General features: G+C 40.2%; 1 protein-coding gene across 14 annotated transcripts in view; it reads left to right on the forward strand.

The window, feature by feature from the left end:
- Window positions 1-12588, forward strand: part of ATG13 (autophagy related 13) — a 50068-nt gene that overhangs the window by 18297 nt on the left and 19183 nt on the right. For all 14 annotated transcript variants that reach the window (XM_082410783.1, XM_082410784.1, XM_082410774.1 and 11 more), the window contains 4 exons: window positions 6330-6411; window positions 7383-7463; window positions 7855-7974; window positions 12342-12388. In XM_082410783.1, coding sequence (XP_082266909.1) covers window positions 6343-6411; window positions 7383-7463; window positions 7855-7974; window positions 12342-12388 — 317 coding nt within the window. In that variant the 5' untranslated portion in view covers window positions 6330-6342. The remainder of the gene's footprint in view (window positions 1-6329; window positions 6412-7382; window positions 7464-7854; window positions 7975-12341; window positions 12389-12588) is intronic.

A 12588-nucleotide genomic window follows, 5' to 3' on the forward strand; every position in this document is an offset into this window, starting at 1 on the left:
GAAAAAATTCAGTGTTTTTAATGTTTGTAGCAAATTTCCCTTTATATTCCTTGGAGCACTCAAAGAAGGAATTTTGCAAAGTGCAAAGCAAAAGTAAACTTTCTATTACATTTCTATTGTAAAGGATGAACTAACATCCTTGATAGATAGCCTAGGCCTAAGGGGACAATAAGCTCTGATCCCTCTGAGAGAACTTTTTCTCTGTGGAGACCACCCTTTTTGGCTCAATAACTAACTCTAGTTACATAATCCTTTGAGTGCTTCCAGTGGTACAAAAAGTCACAAGAGTCATTGTGCCATTATAATGTTTGTGCTTTGGTAGATACTCTGGTAGTGGGAGCACTTGCCCACTTCAGTGTAAGATAGGGGCAGCCCAATCCTCCAGCACTGTTCTTATCTCAGATCTGTTGCTGTGTTGCTTCAGGGCCTTGAGCTGTTTAACCCTTTAAAAGGTCTTTTTATTTTTACTTTAATATTTGTTAGTGTTCTTTTCAACCAAAATTAGGAAGGCCTGAAGGTGGGTGTACATGTCAAGCATATTATTTGATAGGCCCCCAAAGATGAGTCCTTTGTAATTTGATCAGTGGATTCTCCTGTGGCATCTCATCAATTATTTCTTCTCAAAGATTTTATTTCTCCTTCATTAGTTTCTTCCCACACCCCCCCCCCCACCGTAAATTTGCTCAGATATTCCTATCCTACAGGGAAAATCCTTTTAACGGAGAAGCTTGAGCTCTTTTCCTGTCTAACATCTCAGAAGTAGCTGAATCCATTCCTCACTACCACCCTAAGAAACTCTCCTCTCAAAGGTCATTAACAATGTAATGCCAAGTCCAGTGGCCTTTTCCTCTTGAGAATGAAGGAATCCAGAATATGTCATCCCAAAATATGCCTCTTTGACATAATAATTATTTTGAGCTGAAGGCAGTTAAGAAGCAGCAAATGCAGGAGAACCTTTCTCTGCCCTCCCGTTTTCTGCCTAAAGGCGGGATATAAATTCCCCTTTTTTACTGGAGACAGATTCTTATCAGACCTGAGAAGACACCAGAGAAATCTGCAAACAAACCTTGCTCCCTTACTTAGTTTCCTCCCACAGCCTGCACTCTTGAATGCCTAAAACTGCTTTCCTTTGTCCTGTCATTTCTCTATGAAGTTATTTATTATGCTTTGTTGAAGACCCCATATGAGCCATAGTTCTAAGCCACTGCTTTGAGTTATTTTTTGTTGAGGTTTCTCCTCTGTGGTAGGTGCTGCATTAGTCAGTAAACTGTTTTTCTCTTGTTAATCTGTCTTTTTGTTGAAGGAGCCGCAGCTCAAAGTTTAAGATGAGTAGAGGTAAAGTTTTGCCTCCTCCACAAGAACTTACACTGTTTGACCATCCCTTCAATCTTGAAACTTTAATTTCCCCTCAGTTTCAATGAAAACTTCTCAGAAATCATTTTATCACCTATTTCTCTGATTAGTTCTTGCATTTCTTTTTGTGGTTCTTTTATGCAAATGCTTTCCAAGGTCGTTGTTTTGTTTTTTTTCTGTTATCTCCCTTGGTGATTTCATCTGTTGCTATAATTTTAATTATTCCTTCTTTTTTGAGATTTATCTCCAACTTTAATCTCAGTCTTAACCTTTTCCATTAGCTTCAGATTTAGCATTTTCAGACAAATCTTCAGGTGTTTCTAACTCAACCTATTAAATAAACCAAACTGATTGGCAAAAAATAGTGAACCTTGATCCCTAACGTACACCACGTATACAAATTAATTTTCGATGGATCACGAATCTAAATGTGAAAGGTAAACAGTAATGTTTCTAGAAGAAAATGTAGGAGAATATTTTCATGACTTTGAGATCAGCAAAAAAATTTTTAACAGGACACAGAAAAGTGCTAACCATCAAAGAAAAGGTTGATAAATTGGACTTACTAAAATAAAGAACCTCTGATCATCAGGAAACTCCATAAGAGGATGATACTCAGCAATAAAAGAAATGAACCATCGGGACTTCCCTGGCAGTCCAGTGGTTGAGACTTCACCTTCCAATGCGGGGGATGCGGGTTCGATCCCTGTGGGGAGCTAGAATCCCACATGGCCTTGTGACCAAAACATGGAACAGAAGCAATATTGTAACAAATTCAATAAAGACTTTAAAAAATAGTCCACATCAAAAAAAAAAATTTTAAAAAAAGAAATGAACTATCAACATAGAATATAACACGGGTGAAAAAAAATATAACATGGGTGAATGTCAAAATAATTGTGTTGAGTGAAAGAAACCAAAGAGTACATACTGTATGATTTAATTTATATAAGACTCTGGAAAATGCAGATAAGGATCTTTAGTGATAGAAAGCATATCAGAGGTTGTTTAGGTATGGGGGATTATGGGGGCGCAGCTGGAGGGAGGGATTACGAAGGAACATGAGGAAACTTTTGGGGAGTAATTGTTATGTTCACTATTTTGTGGTGATGATTTTACAGTTATAAACCTGTCAAAACTTATACTTCTGATATTGTCAGTTATACCTCAATAAATCTGTATTTAATGTGGACATAAAGACCACCCAGATGAGAACAGGTGAAGGCCATTTATTCAGAGCTTGCAGTAGCAGAGGAGTCAGCTCCAGCACTTGCCTTTGTCAGAGATGCAAAGGCAGGTAGACCACTGGGGAAGCTTTATAATGGAAAAAAGGCAGGGAAGCCTTCAGGTATGTCCTAATTTGGGGCTGTTGGCACAAGGAAGCTGTAGGCCGCCTGACTGCAAGTGGGGGTATCCTATATGATTGGTTGGGGTACATACTTGGCTTTCTCTGGTTGATCCTAAGTTGGAAGCAAGGATAAAAATTAGAGAAGCTGTCAGTTAATCAAGTCCTGGCTGTTTGGGGCCAGTTTTTACAGGGGTTATCATTTGACTTCCTGGACTGGTTGCTAGAGATAGTCTGACTTCCTTGACTGGTAAGTGTAGATAGTAAGTTGGCTTCCTGGGCTGGATTTTTGCAGATTGTGGGTCAGAGCTCTATCTTTATATATATAGTCTGGCCATTGTCCGTTAGTATGTCGTGACTCTCATGATAAGAAACAAATTCCACAAGAAAGGCAAGCCACAAACTAGGAGAAGATATTTGCAGTACATATCCAACAATGTACTGAATCCACTATATATTTTTTAAAACTCCCACAATTCAATAAGAAAAAGACAACCAAATTTTTAGGTGGGCAAAAGGCTTGAACTAGCACTTTATGAAAGAGGATATCCAGATGTCTAATAAGCATATGAAAAGGTGTCAGTGGGGGAAAGGCAGTCATCATTTCATCTCTAATTTAATCATCAGTCATTCAATGCAGATTAAATGAAATACCACCACACTCCTACCAAGATGGCTAAGGAATCAGCAATACGAAAGTGGTAGTATAGCTGTGGAACACTGGAAGCTCTAACGTACTGTTGGTGGTAATGTAAATTGGTACAGATCCTAGAAAACTGTTTGGCAATATCTGTCAAAGCTAAACACAGGCATACCTTGGATATATTGTGGGTCGGTTCCAGATCACTGTGATAAAGTGAATCACATGAATTTTTTTGTTTCCCTGTGCATATAGAAGTTGTGTTTAAACTAAACTATAAAGAGTGCAATAGCATTATGTCTTAAAAAAAACAATGTACGTACCTTAATTTAAAAATACTTTATTACTAAAAAATGCTAGCCATCATCTGAGCCTTCAGTGAGTTGTAATCTGTTTGCTGGTGGAGGGTTTGAAATATTTTGAGAATTACCAAAATATGACACTGTGACACGAAGTGAGCAAATGCCATGGGAAAAATGGCGCTGATAGACTTGCTCAACACAGGGTTGACACAAACCTTCAATTTTTTTATTTAATAAATTTATGTATTTTATTTATTTATTTTTGGCTGCATTGGGTCTTCGTTGCTGTGCGCGGGCTTTCTCTAGTTGCGGCGAGCGGGGGTTACTCTCTTCTTTGCAGTGCGTGGACTTCTCATTGTGGTGGCTTCTCTTGTTGCGGAGCAGGGACTCTAGGCGTGTGGGCTTCAGTAGTTGTAGCGTGAGGGCTCAGTAGTTGTGGCTCACGGGCTCTAGAGGGCAGACTCAGTAGTTGTGGTGCATGGGCTTAGTTGCTCCACAGCACATGGGATCATCCCGGACCAGGGCTGGAACCCATGTCCCTTGCAGTGGCAGGCGGATTCTTAACCACTGCGCCACCAGGGAAGCCCCTTCAATTTGTTTTTTAAAAAGAGGAGGGGGCAATATTTGTGAAGCAAGGTGCAATAAAACAAGGTATGCCTGCATATGCATACTCTATGACCCAACAGCAACACTCCTGGCTCTACATCTGATAACAGTGAGTATTTATATTCACGAAAACTCTCATGTAAGAATATAATAACCGACTTCCCTGGTGGCGCAGTGGTTAAGAATCCAATTGCTAGTGCAGGGAACACGGGTTTGAGCCCCGGTCCGGGAAGATCCCACATGCCGTGGAGCAACTAAGCCCGTGCACCACAACTACTGAGCCTGCGCTCTAGAGCCCGTGAGCCACAACTACTGAAGCCCGCATGCCCTAGAGCCCGTGCTCCACAACAAGAGAAGCCAACACAATGAGAAGCACACACACCACAAGGAAGAGTAGCCCCGCTCGCCGCAACTAGAGAAAGCCCGTGCACAGCATCAAAGACCCAATGCAGCCAAAAAAAAGAATATAATAGCTAAAAGCACGAAACAACCCAAATGTTTATCAACAGTTTAATTTATAAATTGTGGCATATTCATAAAATGGAGTGCTACATAACAATGAAAAAGAATAAACTGCTACATGCAGCATTATAAATGAATCTTACAGACATAATGAATAAAGGAAGGTACACAACAAAAGAGTTAATACTATTTGATTCCATTTATAAGAAATTCAAAACAAAACTAATCTATAGTGATAGAGGTCAGAATCATGGTTACTTTTTGGTGGTTTTATTGACCAAGGGAACACAAAGGCACCTTCTGGATTATTGGAAATGTTCTATAACTCGATCTGGGTTGTCATTGTATGAGTGTTTACATACAAAATGTTTATTGAGCTGTACACCTAAGATTTGTGCATTTCACTATATATAAGTTATACCTCAATAAAGAACAGTGTTGTTTTTTTTTTTTAACTTGTATTCATTATTTCCTGTTTCAACTCTCTCCTTTTGTTTATACCTTTCCTTAAAACTAGCTCTCCCTCTGGCTTTCTTGTTTTTTTGTTAACTGAAAGCCCATTAAACTTTTTGCACTCAGTCCTTAAATCCTGTCAGCTCTTCCTTTAAAATACCTCCCATCCATACTATTTCCAAATCATGTCTGTATCTGTATTAGAGTTTTAGCCTTGACCACAGCCTGAATTACTGCCAAGGACCTAATTGATTTCCCTGCTTCCCATACTCAAAACTATTCTACAATATGCCGGCAAAGCTATCATCTAAAGCACCGTTTGGATTGTGTTGCTTCCTCTCCTCAGAAGCCCTGAGGGTGCTCCCATTTCTGGCATATTAGACGCAGGTCAGTCTCTAGCGTTGTATTTAAGACTCTCATGACCTGGCCCCAGCCAGCCATACACAACCGCTGGAAAATTGGCATACTTAACAGTTCCAAACCCATTTTGCTCTCTGTGGCTTATACGCCTTTGTTCATGCTCTTCTCTCCGTAAATGCTTTCTTCCTCATACCAGCCCCTTCTCAAAACATTTTAACCGGGGGGTTTATGATGTACTTCGTGAAACTCATGAACTCCCTGAATATACCCAAAGTTTCTGTATTTGTGCATTTTTTTGGAGAAAGGGCTTGTCATGTCATTGGATTCTCAAAAGGGGTGCAAAACCCACCCCCACCTCCACCCCACTCCCGCCCAAAGTTAAATTGATTTACTGGCCTTTTGAAGGAATGTTAACTCACTTTATGTTTTAATAAAGTTTTTGTCTCATTAACACTTAGTCTTCAATATGCTGGATAATAAAACTTTTTAAATGGGTAAGTAATATAACTTTTTTAATAGATAAGTTATATTTAAAAGCTCAAAGTTTCAGATTCAGGTAAAATGGCTTGTCTCATCTATTTTTAAGGTCTCTGGATTTAGCTCTTTGTGTGGAATTTATTTTGCTCAAAAGATAGTATGTATTTTTCACTTTGGTGTCTTTAGTCAGGGGGGAAATTTTTTTTACCTCCTACGTGACTATTCATACAGCTAGTAGACAATACCATCTCTGTATGCTTTGTTGTAACAATCCCTTTTAAAAGATATTAGTCACATTTTTCAACACTTTTTTTTTTCCTTCCTGTTTTAGATTCCTATAGGCAATGGAAACTGATCTCAATTCCCAGGACAGAAAGGACCTGGACAAGTTCATTAAGTTTTTTGCCCTCAAGGTACTATATCCATTCTCTTGAGCCTAGAGCTGTTAGAAATAACTTCCGTGCTTCTCCCTTTTTGGAAATATAGCATAACAGCTTGCAGCTTGCCCATTTTAAGGGATACTTCTGTCTGTTGTAAACCAAACTGTGAAATTCGGGGGCGGTACTGGGGGTGTAACTAAAAAGTAGCTTCCAATTTTCCACAGCTACTTGTTCAAAAAAAATTTTTTTTTGCAAGCCTGTTTGCAGAAATGTCAAACTTATTATGCCAGGTTATTGGCACAGTATGTTCCCTTGGGGTGGGAACAAAGACTGCGGACTGGAATGGACAGCAGTTTGGGCATCTTTCCGTAAGCATCAACTACCTCCGAAATGTCTCACTTTCACTTATTGTTCCCTTCTGGGTAAATGAAGAATTAAAACTGAATTTTGAATGCTTTAGAAGGCATATTTTCCTAAATCTAAAAATCATTTCCACCTCTCTCACTCCTTCCTCTCAACCATTGCTATGTAAGAATAACCCATGCAGTAGATTCTGGTTGTAAAATTAGTTGGAAGACTTTTGCCATATGGGCCAAGTCATATGAATAATTGTGGAATCCTTGGTTTAAATCAACTATGATTACATAAGTGTATGGCAGTGAATATTTAAACCTATGGTTGGACTTGTTTTTCTATGAAAGTCAGAGCCACCATGTGCAACTTTCCTTCTGCCATGTGAGAATATTATAGATTACAAGCCTCAAACTGTAATTTCTCTAACTGGTTGACACTGTGCCCTCAGGAATATTTACAGTATTATTTTTGTGCCGTGTTTTTTTCCTACCTGTTCTTGAAGGTTTTAAATCCTACCCTTTCCTGAAGTATAGTTATGATCATTGGCATCTTTTTAATCCTGCATTGGGAGGGTTTTAACCCTGATTAGGAGCCAAATCAGTTTGTTATAACTTTTCATCTTTGATTTTTTGTTTGTTTGCTTTTTTTAGACTGTCCAAGTGATTGTCCAGGCTCGACTGGGCGAGAAGATTTGTACTCGTTCATCTTCTTCCCCAACGGGTTCAGACTGGGTAAAATTCCAATTCTTTGCTAAGGGATATACTATGGTATTTGTCACAAGGAATCATGGTGTAGTAATAAATAATGCTATTTCTAGTATTACTAAATCATAACATTAAAATACCTAATTCCATTTGATCCATTCACTTGGAAAGTATGTTCTTCATCAATGTTAGTCTGATGTATTTGTTTTTTGGCTTTCTGCTGTGATAGGTGAAAAGCTTTTTCAACCTGAGGTTTGGGGCTTTGATGCAAGATATCTTATGGGGAATGGAGAAGTAAATGAATGTCCTTAATCAGTCAAGAGCAATGCCTGCTTTACTCAGCATCCAGTCTTACTACTTTATGTTTCTATAATGTTCCTTGTGAGTGTTTAAACACAAAGTTCCTTTTGTGTTCTAGTTCAATTTAGCAATCAAAGACATCCCAGAGGTTACACATGAAGCAAAGAAGGCGCTGGCAGGGCAGCTGCCTGCCGTCGGGAGGTCTATGTGTGTGGAGATCTCACTCAAGACCTCTGAGGTAAGGTTATGGCCAGAAGGGTGTCTTTTTTTCTTTTTTTTTTAACTTTTTATTTTATATTGGAGTGTAGCTGATTAACAATGTTGTGATAGTTTCAGGTGCACAGCAAAGGGACTCAGTCATACATATACATGTAGCCATTCTCCCCCAAACTCCCCCCCCATCCAGGCTGCCACATAACGTTGAGCGGAGTTCCTTGTGCTATACAGTAGGTCCTTGTTGGTTGTCCATTTTAAATATAGCAGTGTGTACATGTCGATCCCAAACTTCCTAACTATCCCTTCGCCCCATCCTTCCACCCCGGTTACCGTAAGTTCATTCTCTTAAGTCTGTTAGTCTGTTTCTGTTTTATAAATAAGTTCATTTGTATATTTCTTTTTAGATTCTGCATATAAGGGATATCACAGGATATTTCTCTTTCTCTTTCTGACTTACTTCACTCAGTATGACAGTCTCTAGGTCCATCCATGTTGCTGCAAATGGCATTATTTCATTCTTTTTAATTGCTGAGTAATATTCCATTGTATATATGTACCACATCTAATTTATCCATTCCTCTGTCATTGGACATTTAGGTTGCTTCCATGTCTTGGCTACTGTAAACAGTGCTGCAAAGAACATTCGGGTGCATGTATCCTTTCGGACCATGTTTTTCTCTGGATATATGCCTAGGAGTGGGATTGCAGGGTCATATGGTGCTCTATTTTTAGTTTTTTAAGGACCATCCATACTGTTCTCCATAGTGGCTGTACCAATTTACATTCCCACCAACAGTGTTGGAGGGTTCCCTTCTCTCCACCAGGACGGTGTCTTAACTAGGCACTCAAAGCTCTTCACACTCTGGTTCCAACTCAGCCTTTTTTTAAAAAAAAAAATTTATTTATTTGGTTGTGTTGGGTCTTAGTTGTGGCATGCGGGATCATTTTTTAGTTGTGGCATGTGGGATCTAGTTCCCTGACCAGGGATCGAACCTGGGCCCGCTGCATTGGGAGTGCAGTCTTAGCCACTGGACCATCAGGGAAGTCCCCCAACAGCCTTATTCCTGCCCCTTCCCTCTCTGATCACCTCATCATTCTCTGAGGAGGTTGTGGTTTTTGTACTTATTTTTCCAACAACTTGGAATAGACTCTTCGCCCTCATCTTCATATATATCATCTATATGTGATATGTTTCTACTCATCCTTCAAGGCTTACATGCTCTAGAGCAGGGGTCCGCAACCCCTGGGCCGCACAGCAGGAGGTGAGCAGTGGGCGAGCGAGTGAAGCTTCATCTGCCGCTCCCCATCGCTGTCATTAACGTGTGAACCATCGCTCGCATACACTGCCTTGAACTCTCCCCCCCATCACGCGCATAACCTCCTGAACCATCATCATCCACACCACCCTCCCCCCATGGAAAAATTGTCTTCCATGAAACCGGTCCCTGGTGTCAAAAAGGTTGGGGACCGCTGCTCTAGATCTCCCTTTCTAAACCCTCTTTAGATTTCCTGTGTGTTTTCTTTACATTTGTTTCCAGAGTATAACTTGCTGTATTGTAGGGTTTTTTTATGTGTTTTTGTTCACCTTATTCCATGCTAGGATTAAGGCAAATATTCTTTCTTTCATGTTTAATCGATATCCACTACAGGATTGTGAGGCTGCATGGTATAATAAAAGGCAAATGAGTTTGGAGCTATGCAGACCCAAATTCAGATCCTAGCTGAGCAACTTTGGCCGAATTACTTAACCCCACCTCCACTAACACCACCGAAGTAACACGACACTTCACAGTCTTGCAGAGCTATAATATTTCCTCATTTCATTCTTATTTGTAAATTACCGAACATAACATATGGTAGGTGATCATTACATGTTCCTGTTCATACTGTCCTTTTTTTTTTTTTTTTTTTTGGCTGCGTCGGGTCTTAATTGCAGCACTTGGGATCTTCATTGTGGCATGTGGGATCTTTCATTGCAGCGTGCAGGCTTCTCTCTAGTTGAGGCACACGGGCTTAGTTATTCCGCGGCATGTGGGATCTTAGTTCCCTGACCAGGGATCGAACCCGCATCTGCTGCATTAGAAGGCAGATTCTTAACCATTGGACCACCAGGGAAGTCCCTGCACTTTTATTCTTGAGGTCAGCAGCTTTGCCACATCTTATTTATCTGTGTAGTTCCTCAGTTCTTTTTGAGTTCTTTTTGAGGGACGTCCCTGGCGGCGCAGTGGTTAAGAATCCGCCTGCCAATGCAGGGGACACGGGTTCGAGCCCTGGTCTGGGAAGATCCCACATGCCGCGGAGCAACTAAGCCTGTGCACCACAACTACTGAGCCTGCACTCGAGCCCGCGAGCCACCACCACTGAAGCCCGTGCACTCTAGAGCCCATGTGCTGCAACCACTGAGCCCACACGCCGCAACTACCGGGCCTGCATGCTGCAACTACTGAAGCCCGCGTGACTAGAGCTTGTGCTCTGCAACAAGAGAAGCCACCGCAATGAGAAGTCTGTGCACTGCAATGAAGGGTAGTCCCCACTCGCCACAACTAGAGAAAGCCTGCGCACAGCAACGAAGACCCAATGCAGCCAAAAATAAATAAAATTAAAAAAAAAAATTCTTTTTGAAATGAGGAGGCTATAAATAAATAATCATCTCTCTGCGTGGCACAGTGCCTGGGATGGCACACAGTAGGCTCTCAATTTTGTTGAACGAATGATGTCAGTACTTATTCCATGGCAACCTTAAGCACCAAATAAAACAAAACTTTGTATTTTTTTTAATTGAATTACCAATTTATACTGTGGATTATTTTTCTTAGCGATCCATAGGGAGTCCAAAAGGAATCCCTGGAAGAACTCTTTCCTCTCTCTGCATCTGTGTAATCCTATTCTAAACTGTTGTGATTATCCTAGAGAAACCACACCAATTTATCTTGGATACTTCCTACTGTCCAGTCTTCCCTTGATTTTTTTGGGGGGGGGTGGATTCAAAATTCATCATATCATTTAGAGATGACACTGTGATGAAAAGGATATATATTAAGAATACATATTTAAATTTCATCTAGAACAAGTAAAAATTCTCTACTCCGCAAACTAACCCGAGTTTATTCCCAAACCTAAAAGAATGGCCCTCTTACAGCTGATTCATAAAAAGATTACTTGTATTTCAAAAGTATGTGACTATCCATCTCACTAAATGACACACAGGAGTGTTACAGGGTTAATGGATTCTGGCTTTGGTCTTTTCTTTTTCTTTCCCACCCACTTAGACTAAGTCTGTTCAGAGTAACACATAGAGAGACTGAACAGTTTGGCTAAAGACATCAAATAGCTAAAAAGACTTTTAAGTAAGGAGCTTGTTAAGATATTTAACTGTGAGTGTCACCTAAAAATATCTTCTATAGAATTGGAGGGAAAGGCTCTCTCCATCATTTGAAGTGTTGGCCTTTCTGAAGAGCAATTTGGACATACATAGCAAAAGTCTTAGAAGCATGAATATTCTTTGATCCAACAATTCTAATTCTGGAAATTTACCTTAAGAAACTAATTCAGGATGCATACAGAATTTTAGTCTCAAGTCTGTTTATCACAGTGTTGTTTGTAGTAGTGAAAATTTAGAAACAAGCTGTATGTCCAAGTATGGGGGTACTGATTGGATAAAATAATTGTCATATGGTGGAATACTACGCAGCCATTAAAAATAATGTAGAATTTAAAATTTTATTTATTTATTTAATTTTTGGCTGTGTTGGGTCTTCATTGCTGCGTGTGGGCTTTCTCTAGTTGTGGCAAGTGGGGGCTGCTCTTCGTTGCAGTGTGCGGGCTTCTCACTGCGGTGGCTTCTCTTGTTGCGGAGCCTGGGCTCTAGGCATGTGGGCTTCAGTAGTTGTGGCACGCGGGCTCAGTAGTTGTGGCCCGCAGACTCTAGAGCGCACGCGCAGTAGTTGTGGCTCATGGGCTTAGTTGCTCCGCGGCATGTGGGAGCTTCCCGGACCAGGGCTCGAATCCGTGTCCCCTGCATTGGCAGGCGGATTCTTAACCACTGCACCACCAGGGAAATCCCCTAGAGATTTTAATTATAAGGAAAATTCCATGTTGTATTTATTGATAAAAAGTGGTAGGGGCTTAGACCTCGTGCAGCAACAAAGAAAGACCCAATGCAGCCAAAAAATAAATAAATGAATAAATAATTTTTTAAAGTGATAAAAATAGTATATATAGTATGATCTCACTTTTATTTAGGAAAATCACTGATTGGATTATAAATGGATGTCTCTTTTTGCTTATTTATACTTTCTAATATTTTTATAGTGACTGTATAGTGCTTTATAATAAGGAAAAAGAAGATTAAAAAAACCCTGAAATATCTTTCAATTGTTCTATCTACAGGGAGATTCCATGGAGCTAGAAATCTGGTGTCTGGAAATGAATGAAAAGTAAGTGGTCTGTCTTAGGGTCCTTCGTTGTGGTAGCTGAGGATAAAGTGCACGACATCGTGTGTAAAGCAGGGCTTTGTACCAGTCATGGAGAGGGTTCTGACCACTTAACAGAGCCAATAGGTCTTTGCTACAGTTTGCTTCATGCTTGGCTTCCAGCCCAGGCACAGAGATGACCTTCAGAGGGAGTGTCAGTCCAG

Source organism: Balaenoptera physalus, assembly GCF_965194825.1.
Source record: "Balaenoptera physalus genome assembly, chromosome: 10".
Classification (NCBI taxonomy): Eukaryota; Metazoa; Chordata; class Mammalia; order Artiodactyla; family Balaenopteridae; genus Balaenoptera; species Balaenoptera physalus.